Here is a 27,495-nt window from a genome sequence, read left to right as displayed (position 1 = left end):
AAAAAAAAAAAAAAAAAAAGGTGATAGAGGAAGGAAAAGATAAAGAGGAGAAGTTGCTTACTCTACCTGCTAATACCCTCTTCTGACCCTACTACACCATGTCTGACATGGATTCCGACGACGCCACGGCTAGTTCACCGGCCCCCCTTGACAACTCCCTCAAAAAATTCCTTCAACAGGAAATTAAAGCATGTATGATGTCTTCTCTTAAAGAAGTTATGCTTTCCAAAAGACCGTGTGATCCTCAGGATCCTCCCCTACACGGTAAGAGACCCAAAAAGACCAAACATTGCGAAAGCACTGCGGGCCCTAGCGCCTCTCACAGTACAGGAGGTCTTAGCACCTCGCTTTGGATGGGTGGCCATCGCGCCCCACTTGAACCTGATGTCCCTCGGGACACTACCCTGATCGGTGCCCATGGCGGCACAAATGTGTATGGTGTCCCTCGCGACACACTTTGGGATAGTGCTAACGAAAAAAGAAAGAATGTTGGTCTTGACTCCTCCTCATCCTCTTTTGATGATAATGCCTCCAAAGACCTTTCAGACGAATTCGTCTTCGACCTGGATGAGGTCCACCATGACTTTAACTCCCAACCTGACCCGGAACCCTCCTCTAAGAATATTATTCTCAATCCTGTCGGAGAGGAGATGTTCTCTCCCCTGAACATCTCTCACCCCAACAGTTCTAAATGGTTCCCACAGGATCATGTTTCTAAATTCGTTTCTCGTTGGTTGAGAAACCTTTTAGACAGAAACACCAGGAATACTATGAGGTCTGAATCCCCCAGACCTACCATCGATGAGAGGGTTTGTCAAACCCCCAACCTAGATCCTAGTCTTATCAAATTCTTGTTTAAATTAGGGCGAGACCCCAGAAAAGGATTAGAAAGAGCCCTTAAAGGCTGCCAAGACCGCCTCCTGGACGTCTTGGGACCCCTTGTTAGGATCCTCGATATGGCCGAGCAATCCCACCTCTCCTCCACACCCTTAAATACTGATCTCGTCCGAGGATGGAGCCAGAGGGCCATCGTCCTCCTTGGTAATGCCAACTCGAGCTTAAATATTGAACGAAGAAGGTCCATTTTGAACAAGATTGACCCTAAATTAGGTGATATGGCCGAAAAAGAGCCCTCTCAGAACCCCAGGGGCCTCCTCTTCGGAGAGGACATTATCAAAGAAATTGGCAAATACGTTTCCACCTTCACCGCCCTCGACAGAGCCCAAAGTAACCTGAGGCGGGTGTTCAACAACAACCTTTTTGGCCAGGCCGGTAGAAGGGGTCGCTCTTCCGGCCGAGGCAACCAACGACCCTATTCATCCTTCAGAGGAACAGGCAGGGGCTTCTACCCCCCTAGACAACCCTTCTTTCCCCAGAGAGGAAGAGGCCCGAGAAACCGCGGCTCAAGAGGTCGAGGTACTCCCAACACCTCCAACTCTACAAGTAAGTACTACTCCTTCTTCTACCCCTCCCATAGTAGGGGGCAGGCTAAAACAGTTTTATCATGTTTGGGATTCAATTACCCAAGACCCATGGTTTTAGAGACCGTCATGGGTTTCACGATAGATTTCTTACAGATTCCCGTCCAGTCACACTTACCCCCCCCCCCTTTGTCCTCTCAGAAGATCAAGAAAAGATCGTGGAGGAAGAAATCGCTTCCATGCTCAAAAAAGACGCAATAGTGGAGGTTCCCTGGTCCGATGCAAGGTTCATAAGCACTCTGTTCCTGTACCCCCCTGTACAGCAGTGAGCATAGCTTCTGTGCCAACACCTATACAGTCAATCAATCAATCAGAGTACTTGTAAAGCGTTACACTTACCCGTGAGGGTCTCAAGGCGCTGAGGGGAGGGGGTGCCGCTACTGCTCGAAGAGCCAGGTCTTGAGGCATCTTCTGAAGGCGAATAGGTCTTGGGTCTGCCGTAGGTGGGTAGGGAGGGTGTTCCAGGTCTTGGCGGCGAGGTAGGAGAAGGATCTGCCGCCGGAGGTTATTCGTTGGATGCGGGGGACAGCGGCGAGGGTGAGGCTGACGGAGCGGAGGGGTGTAGAAGCTGAGTCTGCTGTTCAGGTAGGCTGGTCCGGTGTTGTGGAGCGCTTTGTGTGCTTGGGTGATCCTCTTGAAGGTGATCCTCTTGTCGACGGGGAGCCAGTGTAGGACTCTCAGGTGGGGGGTGTTGTGGCTGCGGTGGGGGACGTTGACGATCAGTCGGGCGGAGGCATTTTTTATGCGTTGTAGTCGTCGTAGGTGTTTGGCTGGGATTCCTGCGTAGAGTGCGTTGCTGTAGTCCAGTCTGCTGCTGACGAGGGCCTGTGTCACCGTTCTTCTTGTTTCGGTCGGGATCCACTTGTAGATCCTGCGAATCATGCGGAGGGTGTTGTAGAAGGAGGAGGAGGAGACGGCCTTGACCTGTTTAGACATGGAGAGGGAGGAATCGAGGATGAATCCTAGGTTGCGTGCATGGTCGGTGGGTGTTGGTGCTGTTCCCAGTGTGGTCGGCCACCAGGAGTCAGTCCCCCTTCAGCACAGGGCATTGGTACTGTGCTGATGTCCTCAGCCTCCAGCAGATGGAGTTTACCTTGTGCAGATACCTGTATAATTGCCTCAAGTAGTGAGCATTGATCCTTTTTGATATTCTCAGTATCCGTCATCGGACACAGAGACCCTACTCTCTACCCCATGAAGTTTGAACTACATTATGAGAGTTCTCTTGGGTACCATGCCGTAGTGTAGTTTCTGAATTATGCATATCAATATCTTACTCGTAGGCGGAAGCTGTAGTTTCTTTAACGTGTTGCATATCTGTGACACTGAAGTTTTCTGTGAGCCCTCTCTATCCAGTCTTTACTCTTGACCTATGCTTCCTCTTTCCTATAGGTGGAAGTCCTGTATGAAGATGAGCCACTGAAGGACTATTACACCCTCATGGACATTGCATATATCTATCCATGGAGGCGGGTAAGTGGATGTGGTATTCTTGCAATAAAGCTCCATTTCCAAAACCCTCTTCCCATCTCCTACCCACGTCGATGCCCACCCCATCTCCTCGCCCCATCGACACCCTCTCCCTATCACCAGTCTGCATCAATGCCCTCTCCTACCAGCAATCAATGCCCTCTTTTCATATCCCACCCATGTTGATGCATCCTTCCATTCTCCTACCCACGTTGATGCACCCCATCTTCTACCCCCTTATGCACAATCCTCAAATCCTGTCCCATCTGCGTTAAGGCTACTCTCCATCGCCACTCCCGCCCCCATCGTCTCCCGATATCGATGGCCTTGGCCTATCTCCTACCCATGTCAATGCCCTCCCTTTTCTCCTATTCATGTAAGGCCAGCCACTATTTTCCAAGGCCACTGGAATTATGCAGCAGGGTTGACTACATTTTGCAGAAAAGAAGGCTAAATATGTGGCCTACTATGGCACTATTTGATAGTTATTACTTCATTATTTTTCATTTTTACAACTGGTAATAATGTCCAGGCAAAGACTGCACCTCACTGGAAACAGTTAGATAACCAAATACAGAAACAAACAACTTAAAGATGACCAGTTAACCTTTGCGAATGACCTTTAACTGTAAGCAAACAGATGTCCATACATTTTAGTAACTTTTGATCTGTTAGAGCAAGACATTATTTTTTTTAAATTTGCAGATGATGCAGTAGATAATGGATTGTGTGGCAAATCCATAGCAATGCAAAAAAAGCCCCAGCCTCGGAATTGCATAATTCCAGTGACCCTGCCCATATCATACCTGTATCAAAGCCATCTCCAACCCCCTCTCCGATTTACCCGTGTTAACACCTCTCTCCCTCTCCTATTCGGGTTGATGCGTCACTCCATCTCCTATCCACATCCGCGCCCTCTATCGCCTACCCACATTGGCGCTCCTCCATTAACTATCCACGCCAATACCAACTTCATTTCCTACTTGCATCTACGCCATCCCTGATGCCTTCTCTCATTTTCCAACCATATCCACGTCACATCTTCTACCGGCATCAGTGCCTCTCTCTATTGCCTATCCACGTCAATGTCCTCTACTTCACATCAACGTATCTCTCGATCTCTTATCCTCGTCAATGCTTCTCTCAGCTCCTATCCATAGTGACAACCTCCCTCCCCTATCGATGTCTTCTCTATCATCTACCTGCATCAACACCATCCCTTATGCCCTCTCCCACCATTGCCCGCGTCAACTCCCATCTGCTATCCACGTCAACATCCTCCCCTACACGTGTGGACGCCCTCTCCTTATCTTTCACTGTGGGAGAGACCATCTGGAGATATATCTTTCCTTATCACATTGTGAAGTATATGGAGTATAAGTCACCTGAGTCTATGTCCGGACTGAGTGAAAAGCATGATTTGAGAAAGTCTTTCAAGCATGAACAATACTTCCTTACATAAAACGTGGTATGTCGGCATTCCTTGTGATCTGAGGATTGCTTCATGGTACGCAACATATGCCAATGGAACATGTGGTCTATGAACACCACCTGCTAATTTTATAAAGAAATATCGCATTCTAAGATTTTAAGATGAATATGTTTGATATCTCCATCTGCATTCCTTTTTTACAGGACTGTACACTCTGTTGCTTCTTATTAGGGTAATGTGCCCATGTACAATTTCTTATTTACCCGATGGTAATGTGACCATGTACAATTCTTTATTTACCGACACTTATGTAACCATGTACAGTTTCTTATTTATCTGACAGTAAAGTGGCCATGTACAGTTCTTGTGACCATGTTCAGTTCCTTATTTACCTGAGAGTAACATGGCCACATACAATTCCTTATTTACCTGACGGTAATGTGATCATGTACAATTCCTTATTTACTCAACTATAATGTGACCATGTACAATTCCTTCATTATCTGGCAATAAAGTCACCATTTACCATTTGTTCTTTTACTGATGGTAATACCAACCATGCACAATTAGTTCTTTAATTGATGGTCATATGGCCCTATGCAAGTCTTGTGACCATATACAGTTCCTTATTTACCTGACAGTAATGTGGACATGTACAATTCTTTATTTGTCTGATGGTAAATGTGACAATGTACAACTCTTGTCACCATATATAGTTTCCTATTTTTACAGCATAAATCCTTTTGTGGATTCACATCTGTGCATTATTCCTCCATTTTGTGGTTTTATCCGGAAACTTTGTAAGTCCTCTTCTTTCTTTTCTTTTCTTTTTATTTATTTGTTCTGCTGGGCATAGTCTGTGACCATTTGGTGCTATGCCCATCCTCTTGCGGCCTCAGATGTGCCCCTCGGAAGCCTCTGTACATGGTCACTATCTTCAGATTCTTTTTGCCGCCGTTGGGTCTGGAAGCATCAGCAAAACCTCTGTGGATACTGAAGAAAAGGGCTAGAAATTTGAATAATCGTCGAGGACAGAGAGAGAAAGATCTATCACAAGGAACATCTGTGGAAGAAAAAAGTTAAAAAAAAGAACCGAAAAACACCAAACCGCATCGAAGCAGGGGCAACTTGTGAAAGGGCAATTATGTGGTTGGAGAATGCCCTGACAGAACTGAGGACCTGTTGCGGCAAATGGAGAACCCTCCTTGTAGGCTCTACCCGGAGTGCCACCACAAGTTTGCCCAGAAGGAGGTCTGTAACCTCTACCTACCCAGGGATCATAACAAAGAAGGCTGAAGGCAGACACCAAGTTCTTCTCAGAAAACACTGATGACTAGAGACTAGCAGAGAAAGGCACACTACTCTACCATTCAGGTGCATTAGAAAGAGCTCATCTTTAAAAGACCTCCGGCTCTCCAGCGAGGAAGAGTACTACAGGGGCAAAGAAGCAGCTCAAGCGGTAGAGTCTGACATTGAGTGAGAGATCGTCAAGATGACACCTGGTCCCTCTAAGAAGCACAAGGTGGGAGACCCCTCCCCCAAAAAATATTTCAGGTACCGGGACAACGCAGGGTAGCGACAACCAAAATTCAGCAAACCAAAAGTCGGTGGACTCAAAGTACTAAAAGACTACCTTGATGCCGAAAGATTTGTCGACTGAAAGTAAATTGAAACACAAGGACACCAGTGGTGTCCCCAAGCCCCCCGAAAACCCCCACACCCCCAACCCTAGAGAAATGTTCAGTGTCAAAGGTTAAGCGAGAGAGGCTCTGAATTAAAGAACATTGACCACCATCAATGCTGAGTAAAAGGCGATTGACTTTTAAAGAAAGAAAAGGCGCCTCGAGGCCGAAATGGCAGCAGTCCTGCAAACGAAAAACGACTAAGAAGCTTTGGGAATTTTTAATCCCTTCGAAGGCGTCAGGTGGAACCAAGCCAGGAAGAACCAAAGGAGTTTGAACGAGACCCGCCGACAACACCAGCCACAAGAAGAAGAAACTGAAATGTTCTTAAAGGACGAAGAGCTTGGCAATAACTAGAGACTCTTCCCCGAAGTCAAAAATGTCAATGGCTTGCAAGATATCGAAGCTGACTCTCCCGAAGAGGGAATCCACTCCTACCCTTCGAGACATCTCCTCCAGATAATATTGCCACGCACAACACCGCTGTGAAAAGGGCAGTGGACAAATATGGAGTACAGCTTGAAGAGGAGAAGTCACAGACGTTTCTTCCTTGAAACGCTTGTGATGTCACAGAGTAGGAACCAATATTGCACCACACCCAGTGTCCTAGGACAGGCAAGGCTGTGACCCCTAGAGTGGAGAAAAAGTATAAACACTCCTCCAGAGACCTACTATACATTAGAGGAATGCCACAGAAGACTCTGTTATAGTGGCGACGGCAAGAATGAGAGGCAACATCCCCACTTTCATGGGCCCTCCATCTGAAAAAGTGAGCAAGAGAGAGGGTGTAGATGGTAGGATGAAAAATGGAGAGAGGAGCAGTCCCATAGTGAAGAATTGCAAAGTCGAAAACACTCCTAAACCGGTATGCCCATCAGCACTGGGAAGAAATGGGCGAACTTATGAAGCCCCTCCCAGAGGCGTTCCAAAAATGGGCAACTGTCCTAGTGGAAGAAGGCAAGACCATTTCAAACACATGCCTCAAATCTGCCCTGGACACCGCAGATACGGCCAGTCGACAGATGGTCATGGGCACAATACTGAGAAGACGCCTGGCTACATGTGTCGGGGTTCAAAAGCAAGGTACTTGCAAGCATCATTAGCACCCCTTTCACTGAAGAACACCTGTACAGCACTGCAGTGGATGAAACACTCCAGCAATTGAAGGACAATGACACAGCAAGTGCCATTGGAGTATTACAGTTTCAAGGCCACTGGAGTATTACAGTTTCAAGGCCATGCAAGTAGAGGGGCAGCCCCCATGAGAAGGCCTACCACCACACCTGACAGCAAGCAATAGCGCAACAGTGGCAGCTACAGAGAGCACACTGACCCTCGGCGATGTTCTCCTCTTCGTCGGAGGAGGCACCCAGCTGGTAGAGGGTCGGCGTGGTCCCTTTCCCTTGCATCGTGTGGTGGGCCACCCTCTGTCTCTCACGAACTCTCAAAGTCTTCGGCGTAAAGATTGAACAGGCGTTGCAATCCTCGCTGGAGTGGTCGATCGGCAGGCAGAGGTTGCAGACCGGATGCTGGTCCTTCTGCGCGTACTTGTGGTGGCAATTACGGCAGAACTTGAATGGGGTGTTGTCCATGTGCTCGCTCAGGGGGCCCCCTGCGCGCGCTTTCTCCTTGGCCGTCGAGTATCACGAGGTTTTCTCCTCTTTCTTCGTTCTGGCTCTAGGAGGTCTTCTTCTCCGACTTCCCTCGGTCCTTTTTTCTCAAAAACTCTGTGTATTTCCTTCTTTTCTCCTGAAACTTCTCCAGAGCTTCATGCGACGATCCAGACCCAACGGCGGAAAAAAGAATCTGAAGATGGCGCCCAAGGGTGGGAGCTTCCGCAGGAAGCGTGCCAACGTCACGAAGGTGCACCAAATGGTGGGACGTCGACGCCCACCTGGGCTACAAAAAAAAAAAAGAGAGAAAAAAGACTACGAATCCGGACCCAACCACCAGATCGCGGAATAATGCACAGCATAGTGAATCCAGAAAGATCTTCAAGCTACAAAACTACACCGACAGGTAAGAAACTATTTGTTATGGCTGAGCGAGAGTAAGGGACTGCATCCCAGAGGATGCATCTCCTCAGCCAAGTTAATCCACAGGCCAGCCACCTTGCACATACCAGTAGGAGCAGAATAAAGCCCTTTATCCAAGAGTGGAGGAGGGTCGTATCAGACAAGTGGATCCTCAACATTGTCGAACACGCGTATGACATAGAAATCTTAAAGACACCCCAGGAACCAAACCAAGAAAGAAGGCACACTCGAAAGAAGAGAGATCCACGTATACCCATACCTGACCAACTGGCTAGTAAAAGCAAACTCCTTCCACCAGTGTGAGAAGAACATCTGAATTGTCATGGTCACCCTCCTCAGGATAGGTTTCCCAATCCAAATCGAAAAATCATCCAGGAAACTAGAAAGGGAATAGACCTTTTTAGGAGAAAGGATCAACACGGTAGAGGTGAAAACGTTTTCTACCCTTGAGGGTTCAAGCAATGACAGAGCAAGCTCGCTGCTAACTCAAGGAGCAATCTCTGACAGTGAGGATTGTGGGCAGAATGATGGCCTCCTGAATCCCCCTTACAACACATGCAAGACTACACAATACCCCTCCAAGTGTGGATCCAAAATCAATGGTCACAGGCAACAGGGAGTCAGGGGGGATCTATTGGTTGTGACGTATAAAGCGTAGGAAGAGATGAAATGGTGGAATATGAACAACATATCAGTGGGCCGTCCCTCCACACAACCACCTCGACCTACAGCAATCCCCACATATGCATCCCAACTAGGCTGTGGAGCACACATGGTAGAGCTACAAATCTGAGGACTCTGGAGAGCGGAGGAAGCGATCCAGCACATAAATGTCCTGAAACTAAAGACTGTCTTCCTGGCCCTCAAGGTTTTTCAGGCACAAGTGAAGGAAAAGACAGTACAGATACAAACAGACAACCCAACCACGATGTTCTAGCTGAACAGAGAGGAGTAAAATCACATGTGCTGTCCAAACTAGCCCATGAAATATGGACATGGGCCAATGAAAGCAGAATAACCTTAATAACAATACACCTACCAGGAGTGCAAAACGAAAAGGCAGTCAGACGTAAGGAGACAATCCTGTATCGCACGAATGGGAGCTAAACGGACAGGTCCTCCAGGAGCTCTTCACACACGGAGGCACACAAGAGATCAACCTCTTCGCAACACCAGAAAATGCACAATGCCAAGATTTCGCAGCCAGGCACCCACACCACCGCTCCAAGGGAGAAATCCCTGTTGATAAACTGGTCAGAGAGATTTGAATTTGATTTTCCACCAATTCCCCGTAAACTGGATGACGGCCAATTCTCCGAAAATACATTTGGATAAGACCAAAGTGCTTGCCATTCCAACTAAAACTAGCCCTTGATGTGATCTCTTTTGGCCACCAGAACTGGGTACTGCCCCCATACCAGTCCCGGTTGTAAAAAGCTTGGGTATAAAAATTGACTCTGAGTTGTCCATGTCCAGCCAGGACACCACAGTGGTGGAAACCTGTATGGGGTTGATGAGGCAGCTGCGGAAACTTGCCACTCTTCTGTCAACTGCCTCTTTACAGGCAATTGTATCTGCGTCTGTCATCTCAAGGCTGGATTATGGGAATGCCCTTTACATTTGGCTCCCCCAGAAACTAATTAAGAGACTGCAAGTAGTGCAGAATGATGCTGCCAGGCTCGTCTATAGACTTCCTAGAAAGACTTGTGCTACCCCCCTTTTACACAAGTTGCACAGGCTTCCAATCAGACAAAGAGCTCACTTCAAAGGCCTCTGTATTGCCCATTAAGCAATTTATGGCAAAGCACCAATGTACATAAATGAACGCCTGGAGAACTATGTTCCCGGCTGGACGCTGCGATCATCTGAGGCCTGCCGTTTAATCTCTCCCCGATACATCACCAACTCCAAAGGGGGTAGAGTGTTCTCTGTCATGCTTCCACAAATTTGGAACAATTTACCTGAGCATTTTCGTAGGGTACCGGTCCTTCTCACATTTAGAAAACAACTTAAAACGCTCCTATTCAGGGAGACGTTAGTCACAGTATAAATCTGTTGCCTGCCGATTGCCGTCTGTGCTCCCGGTCACTCTTTCTAAAAAGCGCTTAGAGGTGATTTTGCGTTATACAAAATACATTTAACATAACATAACCTACCCCAGGCCATAAGCAAGTGCAAACAGTCATGCATAATGATGATTCTAATTGCCCCTCAGAGGGCTAGACAAACATGGTTCTTAGACCTGGTGGTGAGGGCACAGGGAAACGTTTTAAAGTTGCAGACAAGGCACAACCTTCTCACCATGCAAGGGGAAAGAGTCCATCTCCCGGAAATAAACACCTTGAGTCTAGCAACATGGCTCATGATGACATCGTTTGGCCTCCTGAACCTCCCAAAATGGTCAATAGACATCCTAAAAGAGGCAAAAGCAAGAGTGCAAGAAGGTGCTATTCAGCAAAATGGTAGAGATACTTTCTGTGCTGCAGGGATAAAGAACTACTCCACCACAGGACAAAAGACACCACAGTAGTCAGATACCCCACACACCTGCTAGATGACAACCTGACATGCCTCACTTAAAGGTACCCGTGGCTCCAATAGTAGCCTACAAAAGAGGACACCTAAGAAGAAGCCCCTTCATGGCACCAGTGATTAAAAGGTCCCTAGAAGGGGTAAAGCGACTAGCTTCACCCATGTTTGTACCAACACCGATTTGGAACCTTAACCTGTTACTCCCACAACTAAGAAAAGCACTCTTCGAACTGGTGCACAAGGCAGAACTGCGATTCCTGACCTTAAAATAAAACCCCTTTTGAGTTGCAGTCACATCACCGCGTAAGGTGAGAGAACTGCAAGCCCTAACCACACAGAAACCTTACCTACAAATACACAAGGACAGAATTGTCATGCGGACAGACCTGCACTTCCTTTCAAAAGTCATGTCCCAGTTCCACATAAAACAAGGCTTCATCTCCCAGCTTTCTTCCAACAACAACCAAAAACACAGGCCAAAAGAGTCCTACACATGCTGGACATCTGCAGGACAGTGCTGTATTACCTGGAAAGAACTAAAGAGATCAGAAAGAAAACCAGTTCTTCATGTTCTTCACTAATTCAAGAAAAGAATACCAGTAACAAAGGACACCATTGCAAGATGGCTGGTGCAAACACTACAATGCTGCTACCAAGAAGCAGACGCGTCTGGAGGCAGGACCTAGAGTTCATTCCACAACAAAGTAAGGGGCCCCCTTAGTATTCCTAGCAAACGTGCCAGTAAGAGACCTAAGCATGACGAGCACCTGGTCATCTATTCATACTTTCACGAAGCACTATTGCATGGATATCTTGTTGAACAAAGAGTCACAAGTGGGACAGAGCTTGCTGAAACACCTATTCGCAAACTGCACCTCATTTTAACACCACCTCCAGGAGAAAACAGAACACCACTACAAAATGTACTGTATGTGATTCCACAACAGGATTCATGCTGCTAACTGAAATGGTTATTTACCAGTAGGAGTAGTTTTGCAGCTTGAAGAATATTCTGGATTCTCATGTGACCCTCCGCCTTCCCAGAAAAATGAGGTTGCGAGGAGGGTGACACTGTGATGCTAAAAATTGTCAAGAAGCCAAGAAAGACTGAGGTCACCAAGGAGGAAAAAATAATCTGAAGTCGACAACCACGCAGAGGCTAACTAAGCGCACATCTGATGGCACAAGAGGATGGGCATACCACCAAATGGCCACAGACGACGGACAGAAAAAAAAAACATTTGCAATGCAATAGGTCTCGCCTTCGGGACCTTATAAGTATTTATTTATCCATGTAGCACATTATATTGGGTGCTGTACTATTTATTGTTATTTTGGGTGCAAAACAACCGGTTACATAAAGCTGAATCCCTTGGCATTCTATTAAAAAGCATCAGCCATGTTACATGTGGATAATCCCACGAAAGATTGTAGATACCGCCACGATTCAGTTGTAAATTATTGGCCATGTTTGCCTCAACCATGTTACGTTTGGGTGATCACATGAAAGAGTTGAAAAAGCGCTGCGTGCCTATGAGGTGGAGAAAAAAGGAGTGCTCACAAATACACGTTAATAAAAGAAAGCGGAAACCACCTGTAGCTGGGGCAGTTCGAAGGGAGGATCTAAAACAACAAAAGTTGGGAGTTATTAGACATGCTGACTAAACAGAAGCATGCGTCTATAAAATGGACGAACTGGAACAAAAAATGAGGGGCTTCAAGCCAGAGTGTACATTATAGCATGCCTCTCAGAACAGCGCATGCGCTGCCCAGGCTCGACCTAAAAAGGAATGAAAGAAACAAGCATTAGAAATGCAATAGGTCTCGCAGCATTAGAGTTAGTGCTTTTAGAATTGTTTATGGGTTTTTTTGTAAATCTTTAGCATGAGGTTGAGGGTGAGTGAGGGTGAGGGGTTGAGGGTGGGTGAGGGGTTGAGGGTGAGTGAGGTGAGGGGTTGAGGGTGAGTGAGGGTGGGTGAGGGGTTGAGGGTGGGTGAGGGTGAGTGAGGATGAGTGAGAGTGAGGGTGAGTGAGGGTGAGGGTGAGTGAGGTTGAGGGTGAGTGAGGGTGAGTGGTTGAGGGTGAGTGAGGGTGAGGCCGAGGTGTTGAGGGTGAGTGAGGGTGAGTGAGGGGTTGAGGGTGAGGGGTTGAGGGTGGGTGAGGGGTTGAGGGTGAGTGAGGGTGAGGGGTTGAGGGTGAGTGAGGGTGAGGGTGAGTGAGGGTGAGTGAGGGTGAGGGTGAGTGAGGGTGAGTGAGGGTGAGTGAGGGTGGGTGAGTGTGAGGGGTTGAGGGTGAGTGAGGGGTTGAGGGTGAGGGTGAGTGAGGGTGAGTGAGGGGTTGAGGGTGAGTGAGGGGTTGAGGGTGAGTGAGGGTGAGTGAGGGGTTGAGGGTGAGTGAGGGTGAGGGGTTGAGGGTGAGTGAGGGTGAGGGGTTGAGGGTGGGTGAGGGGTTGAGGGTGGGTGAGGGGTTGAGGGTGAGTGAGGGTGAGGGTGAGTGAGGGGGAGTGAGGGGTTGAGGGTGAGGGTGAGTGAGGGTGAGGGTGAGTGAGGGGTTGAGGGTGAGTGAGGGTGAGTGAGGGGTTGAGGGTGAGTGAGGGGTTGAGGGTGAGTGAGGGTGAGGGGTTGAGGGTGGGTGAGGAGTTGAGGGTGAGTGAGGGGTTGAGGGTGAGTGAGGGGTTGAGGGTGAGTGAGGGGTTGAGGGTGGGTGAGGGGTTGAGGGTGGGTGAGGGTGAGGGGTTGAGGGTGAGTGAGGGTGAGGGTGAGTGAGGGTGAGTGAGGGGTTGAGGGTGAGGGTGAGTGAGGGTGAGTGAGGGTGAGTGAGGGGTTGAGGGTGAGTGAGGGTGAGTGAGGGGTTGAGGGTGAGTGAGGGTGAGGGGTTGAGGGTGGGTGAGGGGTTGGGGGTGAGTGAGGGTGAGTGAGGGGTTGAGGGTGAGTGAGGGTGAGGGGTTGAGGGTGAGTGAGGGTGAGGGGTTGAGGGTGGGTGAGGGGTTGAGGGTGGGTGAGGGGTTGAGGGTGAGTGAGGGTGAGGGTGAGTGAGGGTGAGTGAGGGGTTGAGGGTGAGGGTGAGTGAGGGTGAGTGAGGGGTTGAGGGTGAGTGAGGGGTTGAGGGTGAGTGAGGGTGAGTGAGGGGTTGAGGGTGAGTGAGGGTGAGGGGTTGAGGGTGGGTGAGTGAGGGGTTGAGGGTGAGTGAGGGTGAGTGAGGGGTTGAGGGTGAGTGAGGGGTTGAGGGTGAGTGAGGGTGAGGGGTTGAGGGTGGGTGAGGGGTTGAGGGTGGGTGAGGGTGAGAGGGTGAGTGAGGGTGAGGGTGAGTGAGGGTGAGTGAGGGGTTGAGGGTGAGGGTGAGTGAGGGTGAGGGTGAGTGAGGGTGAGTGAGGGTGAGTGAGGGGTTGAGGGTGAGTGAGGGTGAGTGAGGGGTTGAGGGTGAGTGAGGGTGAGTGAGGGGTTGAGGGTGAGTGAGGGTGAGTGAGGGGTTGAGGGTGAGTGAGGGTGAGGGGTTGAGGGTGGGTGAGGGGTTGAGGGTGGGTGAGGGTGAGGGGTTGAGGGTGAGTGAGTGTGAGTGAGTGTGAGTGAGGGTGAGTGAGGGGTTGAGGGTGAGGGTGAGTGAGGGGTTGAGGGTGAGTGAGGGGTTGAGGGTGAGTGAGGGTGAGTGAGGGGTTGAGGGTGAGTGAGGTTGAGGGTGGGTGAGGGGTTGAGGGTGGGTGAGGGTGAGGGGTTGAGGGTGAGTGAGGGTGAGGGTGAGTGAGGGGTTGAGGGTGAGGGTGAGTGAGGGTGAGTGAGGGTGAGTGAGGGTGAGTGAGGGTGAGTGAGGGGTTGAGGGTGAGTGAGGGTGAGTGAGGGGTTGAGGGTGAGTGAGGGTGAGGGGTTGAGGGTGGGTGAGGGGTTGAGGGTGGGTGAGGGGTTGAGGGTAAAATTACGTTTCATTGGTCACTGATTCTTATAATTCTTATGTGGCAACTCCTGGAGAACATCAGCCAATGGTGCATTTGAATATAAGCGTTAGTAGAAAAAAAATGGTGGAAATGGTTCTACAGTCTATCTTACATCAGCGTGCATTTGGGACTGGAAGCACATTAAGCTGACCTGTGTTTGGCACTCCTGTTACCACGGTTACTCTCTGGTGAGAACAGTGACCCAAACCTTGTAATGAGGGAATAAAAGGTGTAAAAACATTGCTTTTTCCTCGATTGTTAAATTTAGGTGAAATAACACTTTGAGCACACAGCGCAAATATAATGCGCATCTGTATAATTTGTCACCCACTTGAGCGCTAAATGATCCAGCAAATTTATGGGTTTTGGCACCGTACAGGAAACGGAGTTCATTTGTATTGCAAAAGCAGTTCCAACACAGATGATTTGAATGGAAACAAAAAAGCCACACACACCTTTTTCTCTCAGCAGTGTACTAAGGCACCTCTGTGTTATTCTTGTGTGTTGCACAAGTTACTTCTTACATCCTCGTTGTTAAGGGCATTAACAGGCAAAATGCGGTAACTGTGGTAGCGTAAATAGGAATAAAATGGGAAAAAATATTCTGGTGTGTTTACGGAGCGGCTCCAAATGCTTAAACTGAAAAGGAAATTCAAGCACACCGTGTTAATTATCTCAATAAGGGCGTTGATTTAGTTATGAGACAATTCCTGGCACAGTGGGTTTAAATTCACCCAAGGGCGGGATTCGGTACAATGCTCGCCATGCCTTCTTGTGAAAGAGGAAAAACTCAGCAGTTATAAGTAAGAACATTAATTAATTGCACGGAGAAACAAGCGCTGGCAAAGTTCCTTGCCGAAAACGTGCAGGCGAGGTGCGACACGGCAGGACGGAAGGAAGAGAGGGGAGGGGGAGGAGAAATGCGACACGGCGGGAGGGGGCGGGCAGGGGAGGGGGCGGAGAGGGGAGAGGTGCGACACGACGGAAGGAAGAGAGGGGAGGGGGAGGAGAAATGCGACACGGCGGGAGGGGGCGGAGGGGTAAACAAAGACGGACGTGCACGCGCCCGTGACTTTTAAGGTCAATGCGCATGCGCATAAGCTTAATGCGCATGCGCATTGACCTTAAAACTCACGGGCACTGCAAGGAATCGCCACGATTCCTTGCAGTGCAGATAAAGTGTGGATAACTCGCAATAGTCTCGCTTTGCTCGATGCGCATGCGCATCGACAACAGGCGAGACCTAAAAAAGGATTAAGAGTTTCAGGACTCAACCACTAGATGGCAGAATAATGCATAGCACGTGAATCCAGAAAACTCTTCAAAACAGTTGTATAACAAAGGCCCCCGAGCGCCAGGAGGCCCCCCCTCAGCACAGTACCCTGGCCTGAGAGCTCCTGAGTGAGTCCAGAGGTGGGCCCCTCCAGGTACTCTGCAGGGGGCCCTCTCAAGTTTCGCTACGCAACTGCTTCAAGCTGAAAAAGGACTCACTGGTAAGTAACCATGTTGTTACTTAATGGTGATGTGACCACGCTCTATCACTTCTTTACCTGATGGTAAAGTGACCACGTACAATTCCTTTTTTACCTGACTGTAATTTGATCATGTACAATTCCTTCTGTGTCTGACTGTTGCATGCTCACTCTCCGTTCCTCCTCAGTGGGGCTACAATGAACATCTAAAGTTTCGTATTAATCTAAATTGAATAAAAACTCTTTTCCTCCGAACGTGAACTTGAATATAAACACAATGTAATTTCTTCGTAATCTAACATTAATATTCAACGTGCACATTCCTAGCAGACAGTGATATGATTCTGCATTCTTCTTTTTAATTTTGTGGTAATTTTAATATATATAATGTGTGCCTAGTCCAAGGCTCCTAGGAACACGCACAGTTCCTTCTTAGTTCAATTTCAACATGAACACGTTCCATTCCTTCTTTCTTTGGCTCTGATGTGTTCATATGCAGTCCACTCTATTCTGACCTTTAGTATGCATAAACATTTTTTCCTAGTCTGACCTAATTTATGCTTTCTTAATAGGACTTAAATATGAGCACACGCCGTTCCTGCATGGTCTCCGTTTAACAAGAACGTACGAGATTCTTTTGATTTCATTTTTTTTGTTCATGGAGATCAGTCCATCGTGGTTTTACTTCATTAATTTTTCATTTTTTTCCTAAGGATTCGTGATGTGACATTTATTTGAGCGTGTGGAGAAAGGATATCTTCCCTTATACCATTAACTATTTGTTCTTGAATATTTTGACTCTCTTGGGGTGGTCCTCTGGGATGACCCACGCTCATTTGTGATTACAAATTAACCCCTGTGGATGTGTATATATATAGTGAAACACAATAGCTTTGCTATTTTAAAAAATATATATTTTTAACCGGTGTTAGGTGTTGAAGGGCTAGTAGAAGCCACTATTCTCACTGAAGTTTAAACTTGTTGGATGTATCTAGTGAAGACAAGGGAAGCTCGCTAAAGGTAAGAAACAAACATCTACTCGTTTTAAACCCATTTCTTCCTTTTGTCTAGTCTCCTGTTGACCTCTACCCTGGGTCCAGGTATCCCTGCTATGAAGATACTGCAGCAGGAAGGTCCATATATGGGCAAGCAACTTCATACGAGGTGATGTACAAAGGGGAGTTTGGAGAGCATTGAGCTAGTTGGGTGGCCAATGAGCTAGCTGCCTTAGTCTCCCAAACTCCCCTCCTCATCCTAAGGGCCCCTATCAAATTAATTGAATTCCTACCGTGACATCCAGCTCTGTCCTCTTGCCCTGTGTTGTGGTTTTGTTTTCTCAAACAGTTGCAAACAATCCCTAAACTCTTTTACAGCACTCGTTGAGATCCAGCAGCTTGTGTCGTTGAGTCCCTACAGGGTGGTTCCTTGGACTGGCTCTTCTGGGACATTGAGTCTCTTCCGCATTCTTGAGGCAGAGTGCCCCTTGAGCACTGCGTTGTGAAGCAATGCTCTTTGCAGTTTTGCATATGCAGAATTGCTGTTTGAGAGAAGCGTAACGGGGCCTGCCCCCAAATGACTTGGGACACACCGGAGGTACCCATTGATGTGGGACCCAAGTGGAATTTTACTGTGTCAAATACCAGTACTGCACAGTTGATCCTCGCAACCAACCCAAGTGTGGATCATCTCTACTGGTGCCCTGTAATGTTGCACATGTTGCCAGAACTGCTCGTCAGTCCCACAACCCATGAGGATTACCCTATAAGCCCGGAATGAGGGTTACATTTCCTGCCCTTTTAGCTGCTGCACTGCGGTTTTAATCCAAGGATGTTGGTGAAAAAGCTTATAGAGGAGACTTGAACCGCATCTGTTCATGTGGACTATCCCTGGAGGCAAGTGCACTATGATTCGTCGTGTGAACTTTTCATCCACATCACCCAAAAAATGTGCACTCCCCAGGAACCCCTCCCGTACCTTGTGACCACTGCTGAGTGCCCAAGGCCTCAAACTGTACCCTCCCCTCTGCCAACAGAGGTCCGTTGTGTCCCCCCATTGCCGTGGACGGCACTCTTTTAATCTCGAGTGCATGCAATGTAGAAATAGCAATACGAATAGAATACACCTTTAAGGAAGTCGGAGGGCGCTGGCTTTCTCTTGGAGACCTACTTTTGCAAAAAAAGACCACTCTAGTCTTTATTCAGACACTTTTTTGCTGGACTTATGAAAGCAGCTCTCCCTCTATAGTTTTGCTGAACCACGTTTTTGAAGGGAATGTGAGCAAGAGATTTATGCCTGACTTTCCTGGAGGTTACTACTGACCTCCATCACATACAACGAGGGCTGTGGTGCATTCTATTTGCTGAATGCTACCTTCAACTCAAGCCACTTGGAAGTAGTGTGTGACATTTACAGCCATCTGGCCTTACCTTCCTTTTGACACCTAAATTATATATATATATATATATATATATATATATATATATATATATATATATATATATATATTTTTTTTTTTTTATTATTTTTTTTTTAACTAGTGTAATTTTTACCCCCGAATTCCTTGATGTATAATATGCGTTACTGAAAAAAATATGTCTTCAAATCTGACTTTAGAACTTTTTGTTTCCGCCCTGTATTGGCCATTGTTATTGCAACGCTGATCTACCTCACCCCTAAGGGTCATTCTCGACCTGGGCCTGTTGCCACAAAGCGAGCGGTCTGGGAACGTTCTGGAAGCCTATGTTCGCGTTGTTCATTTAGATGGGTTTTAAGCTGATCTTTTGTTTAAAACTCAATTAATTTGTTTTATAATACTAAAACTGAGGTAGAACCACGTGGATCTATTCATAGGCTTACATTTGATCTTTCGATGATTTTAAATCGAACTCGAACTTTTCCTTCCTGGTTTAACCCTGATGTGAACCAGGTGCTGCCGGCCTCACCGTGACCGGATCCCGCGAGTGAAGGCTTTGATTTCCGTCCGAGGCCTCGCGTCCGCCGTGCTTCGGGTGGGGAGACGTGAGGTCACGGTGACATTACACCGTGACTGTTTCCAGGGCCCCCCAAGGTGCCGGCTCCGTACCACACGCTGACGTGTAATGTATCCCAGGCCGCGCGGGCCCCCAGCCCGGGTAGGGGACGCGCAGTGTTTCCATTACAAACTTTCCACTGCGTCAGCGGGGTCCAGTGAGGAACGAGATGTACCGGCGGATAATCAGAATGTGCAGATAGCGGGAAGGCCGGGCCTGCTAAAAAACACGGGTTAAAAGGGGATTGGTTTGTGCTACTGAGCGCAAGCGGGTACGGAAGATTACAGCGGGTGTGGGAGGACTGAGCCAGGAGGTTGGCACAGTCAGAGGAGGAGATGGGGGTACTGGGAGAGACGTGCCACAGTAGTAGTACTCGGGGACAGGAGAGTCCGTGGTTTGGAACAGTGGAGTACCTGTTCTGGGACAGAGAGTCTATACTTTCTTTCTTTTAAATCTTTATTTCGGCAGTTCGTGCCATAAAAGAGTACAGAAATAAAACATAGATTAAAAGGAGATTATGCATAGAATTCATTTCAATGGACACAGTAGATGGTAAGGTTCATACAGCGTAAAGACACATTTTTACAGTAGAGAGTCTATACATAAGATGACTTGGTGCGCTGGGAGAGTCAGTACTCGTGGACAGGGGTGTCAGTGTTCTGGGACAGTGAGTCATAAGGGTCAGGGGTGTCTGTGTTCTGGACAGCACGTCATTAGGGACAGTGGAGCAGGTGTCCTAGAACAGGAAGTCTAGACTTAGGAGATAGTGCGCTGGGAAACTCAATATTCTGGGACAGTGGAGTTGGTGTTCTGGGACAGTGAATCTAGACATAAGAGGAATTGGTGCACTGAGAGAGTCAGCACTTAGAGACAGGGGTGTCAGTATTCTGGGACAGCGAGTCTCAAGGGACAGGGGTGTCGGAGTTCTGGGACAGCAAGTCTTAAGGGACAGTGTAGTCGGTGTTCTGGGACTGCGAGTCTTAAGGGACAGGGGTGTCGGTGTTTTGGGACAGCAAATCTTGAGGGACAGTGTAGTCAGTGTTCTTGGACAGCAAGTCTAGACATAGGAGTTGGTGCACTGGGTAAGTCAGTATTCAGGGACAGTGGAGTTGGTGTTCTGGGACAGGGAGCCTAGACATTAGAGGAGTGTACTGACAAGCCATACAACAAGAAAGGTAAGATCAAGTTTATTCAGTATAATGGCGAGAGCAGGAAGGTGCGTCCTCCTACAGCAAGGTCTGTACCAACAGTCCTAACAGTTCTCACTACATTCCAACACCGAAACCAAGGGACGTCATAGCAATGACATTGGCCCTAGCAACCCACATTAGATCATGACAGCACCACACAGCTTGCCTCTTAAGAAACACTACAACAATAAGATAACATTATATTAACAGTGTAATCCTTATATAAATAAGATTCAGTAGTACTGTAAGCATCCCTCAAAATATCATGAGTGAGCACTACCCATAAGAAATTTATTGTGCTTCTTGAGTAGGATCACTTGTCTACGCAACCAAGTACATTTACATACATTAGTATGAATTTGTGCAACATCATCACAAGTAACATCACTTCCGTGAACATTATCGTACATTTAACATTCTCTAAGCGAGTAGCATCACTTAATTTCACAATGCCCTCCTCTATGTTTGAATTCACATCATTGGCTAGATTGGTATTCTCATTGCCTACGGATGTTCATCCCGTTACTTTCCCGGGAGACAAAATTCCTATGGTGAGTTACAGGTCCTTGCTATTTGATTTTAAAGGCAAAAGAGCTTTGGGAAAGTTATACATTTCAGAAAAGGGCCAGTCAAGTCTTAGGTTAAGCTAACCATGGGCCCTTGGGTGTTACTCTTAACCCTAATTGCAAGCATCAAGTTCGGATGTTGGACAATCCAATAGCGTCCATGGAGAGTAAACTGAAAGAACGGTTCCCAAGGGTATTTTCTGGCAAAATTGGTAAATTGTCTGGGTTTGTGCCCAAGATCATTGTCAAAGAAGGTTCTTTACCAGTGTGTCACAAAGTTCGTAAAATTCCATTAAAAATAAGAGACGCTGTGTTGGTGGAGTTGAACAAACTGGAGAAGGATAGTATTATTGAGCCTATAGAAAGTGCTGAATGATTGGCACCCTTGGTGGTCACTCATAGACAGAATGGTCAGATTAGATTGTGTGTTGATCTTAGAGAGCTTAACAAGAACATCATTGTGGATAAGTTTCCACTTCCTAAGATCAACAACTTGCTTGTAGAAACTTAAGTGTGTTCAGTGGTTCTCCACTATTGTACTGTCCCCTGCCTATTATCACATCTCGTTACACCACTCTAGCAAGAAGTTGACATCTTTTATCACACCTTTTGGATGCTGCAGATGCAAGCGCATGTCGTTTGGTCTAGCATCAGTGGGTGCTGTGTTCAAGCAGTTGATGCATAAGCATTTGGGAGATCCCAAGGGGATAACCGATTTTCAAGACTTATCTACTTATTATGGGCAAAAAAAGGAGGGAACGATATGAGATTAGCGACAACTGTTAGGTAGATCAACATAGAAGGGACAGGCTGTGAAATGAAAATAATGTCAGTTTGCTGTGAGATCAGTGACCTATTTAGGACATGAGGTTAGGAAAGATGCCATTACTCCCAAGAATGACTTGGTAAAGGCAATCAGATTGGCACCTACTCCTACTTCAAAGGTAGAGTCTAGATCCTTCCTAGGTCTAGCAAAAATTTACAGAACGTATGTGGAGAAATTTGCTACTAAAACGCATAGGTTACAGCAGCTTTTGAAAAAGAGAAAGGATTTATTTGGAATGCAGCAATAGACCAGGAATGTGTGGGGATCAAGCACAACATTTGTACTGCAGTCCCCTACAAGATTTAATAAGTCTGCGCAGTGTCCTTATTACTGACACCAGTGGCAAGGGCGTGGGAGCAATGTGACACAAATATCTCTTGATGGCTCTGAGTCCACTATAGCTTACGCCTCATGGTGTTTAACACTGTCCGAGGAAAAATTCTCCATAATTCTGTAGTGACAAGCCGTACAACGAAGAAAGGTAAGATCAAGTTTATTCAGTATAAAGGTGCGAGCAGGAAGGTGTGTCCGCCTACAGCAAGATCCACACCAACAGTCCTAACGGTTCTCACTACATTCCATCACTGAACACGGGACGTCATAGCAATGACATCGGCCCCGGCAACCCACATTAGATCATGACAACACTACAAGGAGTTTGTGCGCCGGGAGAGTTAGTATTCTGGGACAGGGTTGTCGATGTCCTGGGACAGGGAGTCTAGACATAAGAGCAGCTGGTGCACTGGGAGAGTCGGTTCTCAGGGACAGGGGTGTTGGTGTTCTGGGATAGCGCATCTTAAGGGACAGTGGAGTCTGTGTTCTGAGACAGCGAGTCTAGATATGAGGAGTTGGTGCAGTGGGAGAGTCAATATTCTGGGACAGTGGAGTCAGTGGCTGAGGCAGTGACTCTACACAGAAGAATAATTCAAGCATTCCATCCATAACTTTTTTGTGTTTTTCACTGACTTCTTAAGTGTGATGGGTATGCCCAGACATGGTTCCCATGTTCACTGCCTCCAGTAGAAGGCTGCATCTGACTGAAAAGGCCCAGCTAGGCTGAAACCGGCCCTGGGTTGCTTGTGTCCAGTTCAGAGAGGACCTGGCTTGGCATTTTGGACGGGACTGATCACACTGGAGCACAATCAAGGCTTATTTGCATTGGGCTAGGTCTAATCTTAGATGGCACAAGGTGAAAAAATGATGGATTGAGATGCAGCCCCTAGTATTTATCAGTGGCTGAAATTAAGTCAACCCATTCTCGCTGCCAACTCAACCGCACTCCCACCACACTACCCCTACATACATCTTCTAGTTATGCAGATGACGTCAGCAAAAACATACCACCTACAACATCACATGATCGCCACCTGACTTGTGATGCTGTAGAAAACAAAATTGGCGTAGTCCATGCAACCAAACACCCACTTTAGCCAAAAAATGGAAAGTCCTTCGGCACATCCACCCATGCACATTACACACTATGGCGATGTGTATGAATGAATGTGAGGTTTTTATATAGCGCAGCGTTTACTCCAAGGAGTATCTTGGCGCTTTAGCGGAGAAAGGGCACCTGAGAGGAAAGGAACTTTTGTGGCACCTGGTTCAATCTCATTTTGCTTTAACTCTAACTAATTGAAACCTTTATCAATATGCGGTAATCCCAGCACTATATCAAGAGGGCATTTAAGTTAAGAAATACTAGTGCAATTGTGTTTCAGTTTTAATGTGGTGACAATACATTAACGTGTGTGAGTACGTTTTGCTTGTTTGTGATTTTGTGCATGTCTCAGTCTGTAGTACCTTTGAATTAGTCTGCCTACAACTGTGCTTTGTTTTGTATTTCTTTAATGCAGAATGGCCCCCTTCCCCTGCGGTACCGAGTGCAAACTGCCTACAAGCGCCTGAAGCTTAGCCACCCGGCCCACTCGGAGGGCACCAACACCAGTGGGACGTCAGAGTGCGACTCCGTCAGCGACAAGGCGAACAGCCCGGCAACAGTGCCCTCCGCCTCCTGCTGCTCCTCCATGACCAGCCCAGCCACACCTTCCCACGGCTCTCCGAACCCCAGCAGCCATGCCAGCCCCCCCAGTGACATGCCTGCCCCCGCTTTGCACAATGGCACCTCGAACTGCCACCAGTTACCTCCGTCTGCCAGCCGGGGGCGCAGCATGACTGTCAACGGGACTCCACCTTCTCCATTAACCTGAAGCGCAAGCGCACTCTGCGGATTGTGTATATATGTACATAAAAAATTATACAGACTTATTTTCTATTGATCAACCAGATTAATTTAAACTGCAAGAAGCAGTTGCATAAAAGCAGTTTTTTGACTTTGTTACATTTTCTGCTTCTTTAAGAAAGTGTCCTGGAGGTAAGGAAGCTGCTCTCACCCAATCCCTTGCTTTCTATTGGGGTGCACATGCATGAGTTTTACCTCTTAGGAGAAGTTGATCTGACTTACTCTGTGAATGTGCAGCGTGTGAGTACTCAAGGTCACCCTGAAGCTCCTCTGATTTTTGCCTTCATGCGCAAGTGATGTTTCATGCCAACATCCTTCTACGTGCCCCTTGTAAACCATGGACACCTCAACAGCGATGAATGGGGAGGTACACTGCAAGGGTAGACTGCACAATACTGCACTTCAGTTCGGAGCTAGGGATGAGCATGAGAAGGCTCCGCATGAGATGTAGTGCTGTGTGGCATTGCGACGGATTTTTCAAGCATGGACCTATTCTAACTTCAGAGGCAGTGCGTTCCTCTGCCATTTAGTGGTTTGCCTCAAAAAAGCATCTTGTTTACATTTCACGTTTGCAAGTTAGAGGTTTTTTTTGTTACACTTCTCAATCTTTGTAACCGACAAGAAGAAAATTGACATAGGTTTGCACTAAACATAGTTTCTGGGAGAAAACTAACAAAAACACACTTAATGAGAGAACTTTCTCCCGAAATCTTTTTTTATATGTAAAAAAAAAAGTTGAATTTTTTGTGACAAACTTTTCAAACGTTGCAGATGTGACCAGCTTCGAATGGATTACAGCATACTGTTCAGATCTAGTGCCGCATGGGTACCACACTGCAGTAAATAGAAGGATGTTGAATCAGTAGGTGAGGAACCAGCATACAGCAAAAAAAGTTCTAAGGCTTGTAATGCAGCGTGGTAGTCTGTGCCGAACTCCTCATTTGAGTTCAGTTTAATGTCAAACTCCTCATTCAGGTTCTTGCTTGTCTCACTATGTGGGCTGCATTTTCAGGAGCACTCAAGGCTGCTCTGGATAGTACCACACCCCGTGGCCAATCAGAGCAGAATCTAATCAGACCTCGATTTAAAAGAATGTAGAAGCCAAGAAATACGCGAGTGAATTTGTGATGAGGTTGTATGGGTGCAGAGGGCTGCCATGCACTCCACCTGGATGCTTCTCTGCTTTCACCACAACCTGAAGCAGGCGAGAACCTCCCAAAAATGCGTTTCTTCTACAATCTTTTCTTGATTTTAGTAACTTTGATAAAGCCGGGTTGTTAGAGTAAAGTATTTTGTGGTCCTTTAAGCCCACAATTGGAGAAACCTTCTGTAAGAAGTCCTGGGCTGAGATGACCTGCCTATTCCTCATGCTTTAAATTGTGTTTGGTCACCAGCTTCACCCAGGCTTATTTTTTCTTCAAATTATTAGTTCCTCTCTTCCCTACAGTAGGAGTTTCTGCACATACAGTCCATAAAGTGTAGAAGTGTATCCTGGCCTCATTTCTGAGACTCGTCATGACTGTATGAGCCTGCAGGGGCACATACAGTGACGCTCCTGTTCCCTCTTTATGATGCTGCACTCACCTGTCGTCACCATCCAGTCAGACCTTTAGGATGACCTCCCAGTAGTAAACTGTTGGCCCTCAGTCACATCTCATGTTGTGACCCTTCTATTCCTTTACTGTGACCCTTGAATCTCCCATGGTAATCCTGGTTTTACGTAACCATCCCTCCAGGCTCATATGATGACCTCCGTCCCCTATGGTTTGCCTTACGTCTCACACACTGCTTCTCCTATTCACCTTATGGTCCATCGAGTCTCCTAAGAAGACCCCATATCACAACGGTGACAACCCAGTCTTGTATGGGTACTCATGTCATGACATCACCTGTATAGTGTTTTGCCTCTCATATGATCCACCAATCTTCAATTATTGCCCTGCTGTTTCATTGTTTCACCCCCGCCAGTCTCATAGAGTAACAGAAGTTCACACAGATCGTGTCACACAGATCGTGCAATGGTCCGAGCGAGTGAGCCAGATCTTGCATTCCAGAGTTCACATCTCAAGGTGTGGCTCTAGTTGACTGGACTGTGGACTAGAAGTCAGCTCATGGGGCGTTCAGCATCGTGCCATATCTTAGACACTTTGCTATTGCAGGAGGCACCCCTACCCTCCCACCCAGGCACAGGGTATCCTTTGGCATCCCATAGAATGAGAAAATTAGCGTTTTGTATTGATCCTGAGAAGCCTCTGGAGGGTGACGGCTCGATGTACATGATGTCCGGGAGAGGTCATTGTAAGAGATCCGTTTGAATTGATCAGGGTTGAGTTTGTCAGGAGCAGATGACTGGGGGGGGTGTGGGGAGGGAATAATTCGCCCACCAGTGTTAGTGGTGCCGCCTTGCGTGCTGTCTGCTTTCGTCATGTACAGTGTTGTGTCCTGTAATATATTCAGATCATTGTATATCATTATTGATCATACTTTGTACAATTATACAGCTTGAAATATGTAATAAATACTGCAATGTCATTCTTCTGGACAATTAAACAATGATACATTCATAGGGTGGTGGTGGTGACAAGGGTAGGGGCAAATGTAATTTTGCATGTAGAGGGTTTACCAAACAGAACGTCTCACAGGTTGCTGATGGTGATGGGGACCACTCCAATAGACAACTCCAGCCGCCCGCCACTGCTCTAACCCAGGAAAATTTGAACTCGCAGACTGGAAAAACAGGGATCTAGTGAGTGGTTAGTAGACCAGATACTCCAGTGGATGAGACCATAGACAGAATGATGGACGCTAAATGGTTGGTGACTGAATGATGGACAGGATGAAGGACACTATACGAAAACAAATGCGCGCAGGGCAGACAAAACAACAGGAGAATGTGCAAGGAGATGGAAAGAAGGGTGCTCACTATGTTGGTGGGTTCCACTGTGTAGTGAAGGCTGTGAAAAGGCACAGGGTGAAGGACAGAAGGTGCTGGGTAGAAAGAAAGAACAATAAACAGATGAGCAGGACCATATTGATTGGATAGGACAGTGTATAGGACAAGTAGATGGGACAAGGATGCTAGGCAGACAAGACAATGACTGGATGCTGGCTTGAAGGATGCCGGATGGCTAGGACAATACACTAGACAATCGATAAGTAGATGAAAAGAAAAGTGATCCCAATGTTGGGTGGATGGGACAATGGACATATGAGTAGGACCACATTGGTTGGGTAGGACAGTAGATGGGACAAGATGCCAGACAGACAAGACAATGAAATGAACAGATGGTGGCCTGAAGGATGCCGGAAGAAAAGTGATCCAAATGTTGGGTGGATGGGGCAATTGTTATGATATGCTGGCAGTGTGCTCCCTCCCACTGTAATTGTGTTATAAACCTGCTTGCTGCACTGTCCTCTCCAGTTATCCCAAATGCATTCTAGTTATTTTAGCTCACAGTAGTCTACTCACAAGTAGAAAGTATTTGCCATCAGTCAGCATGGCCAAGTTTGCATCACTGAACACATATTTCTTGATGGCTGCTAGTCATCAGCAGAGTCATCAGTAGGTTTGGGAGTACTTAAAATGATGCCGATAGTCTCTTGGGTAAAGTA

At 47.1% G+C, this 27,495-nt stretch overlaps 1 protein-coding gene across 1 annotated transcript in view; it reads left to right on the top strand.

Annotated features, from left to right (window-relative positions):
* PCGF2 (polycomb group ring finger 2) overlaps positions 1–26,425 on the top strand; it is a 186,333-nt gene extending 159,908 nt beyond the window's left edge. Inside the window, exons 9-10 of the mRNA XM_086924322.1 lie at positions 2,874–2,954; positions 23,498–26,425. Of these exons, the coding sequence (XP_086780448.1) occupies positions 2,874–2,954; positions 23,498–23,851 (435 nt within the window). The 3' untranslated portion in view covers positions 23,852–26,425. The remainder of the gene's footprint in view (positions 1–2,873; positions 2,955–23,497) is intronic.
* The last annotated feature ends 1,070 nt before the right edge of the window (positions 26,426–27,495 follow it).

This window comes from Lissotriton vulgaris, chromosome 5 (genome assembly GCF_964263255.1).
Source record: "Lissotriton vulgaris chromosome 5, aLisVul1.2, whole genome shotgun sequence".
Classification (NCBI taxonomy): Eukaryota; Metazoa; Chordata; class Amphibia; order Caudata; family Salamandridae; genus Lissotriton; species Lissotriton vulgaris.
Note: the sequence above shows the minus strand (reverse complement) of the source record. Positions and strands in the feature narration are given on the sequence as shown.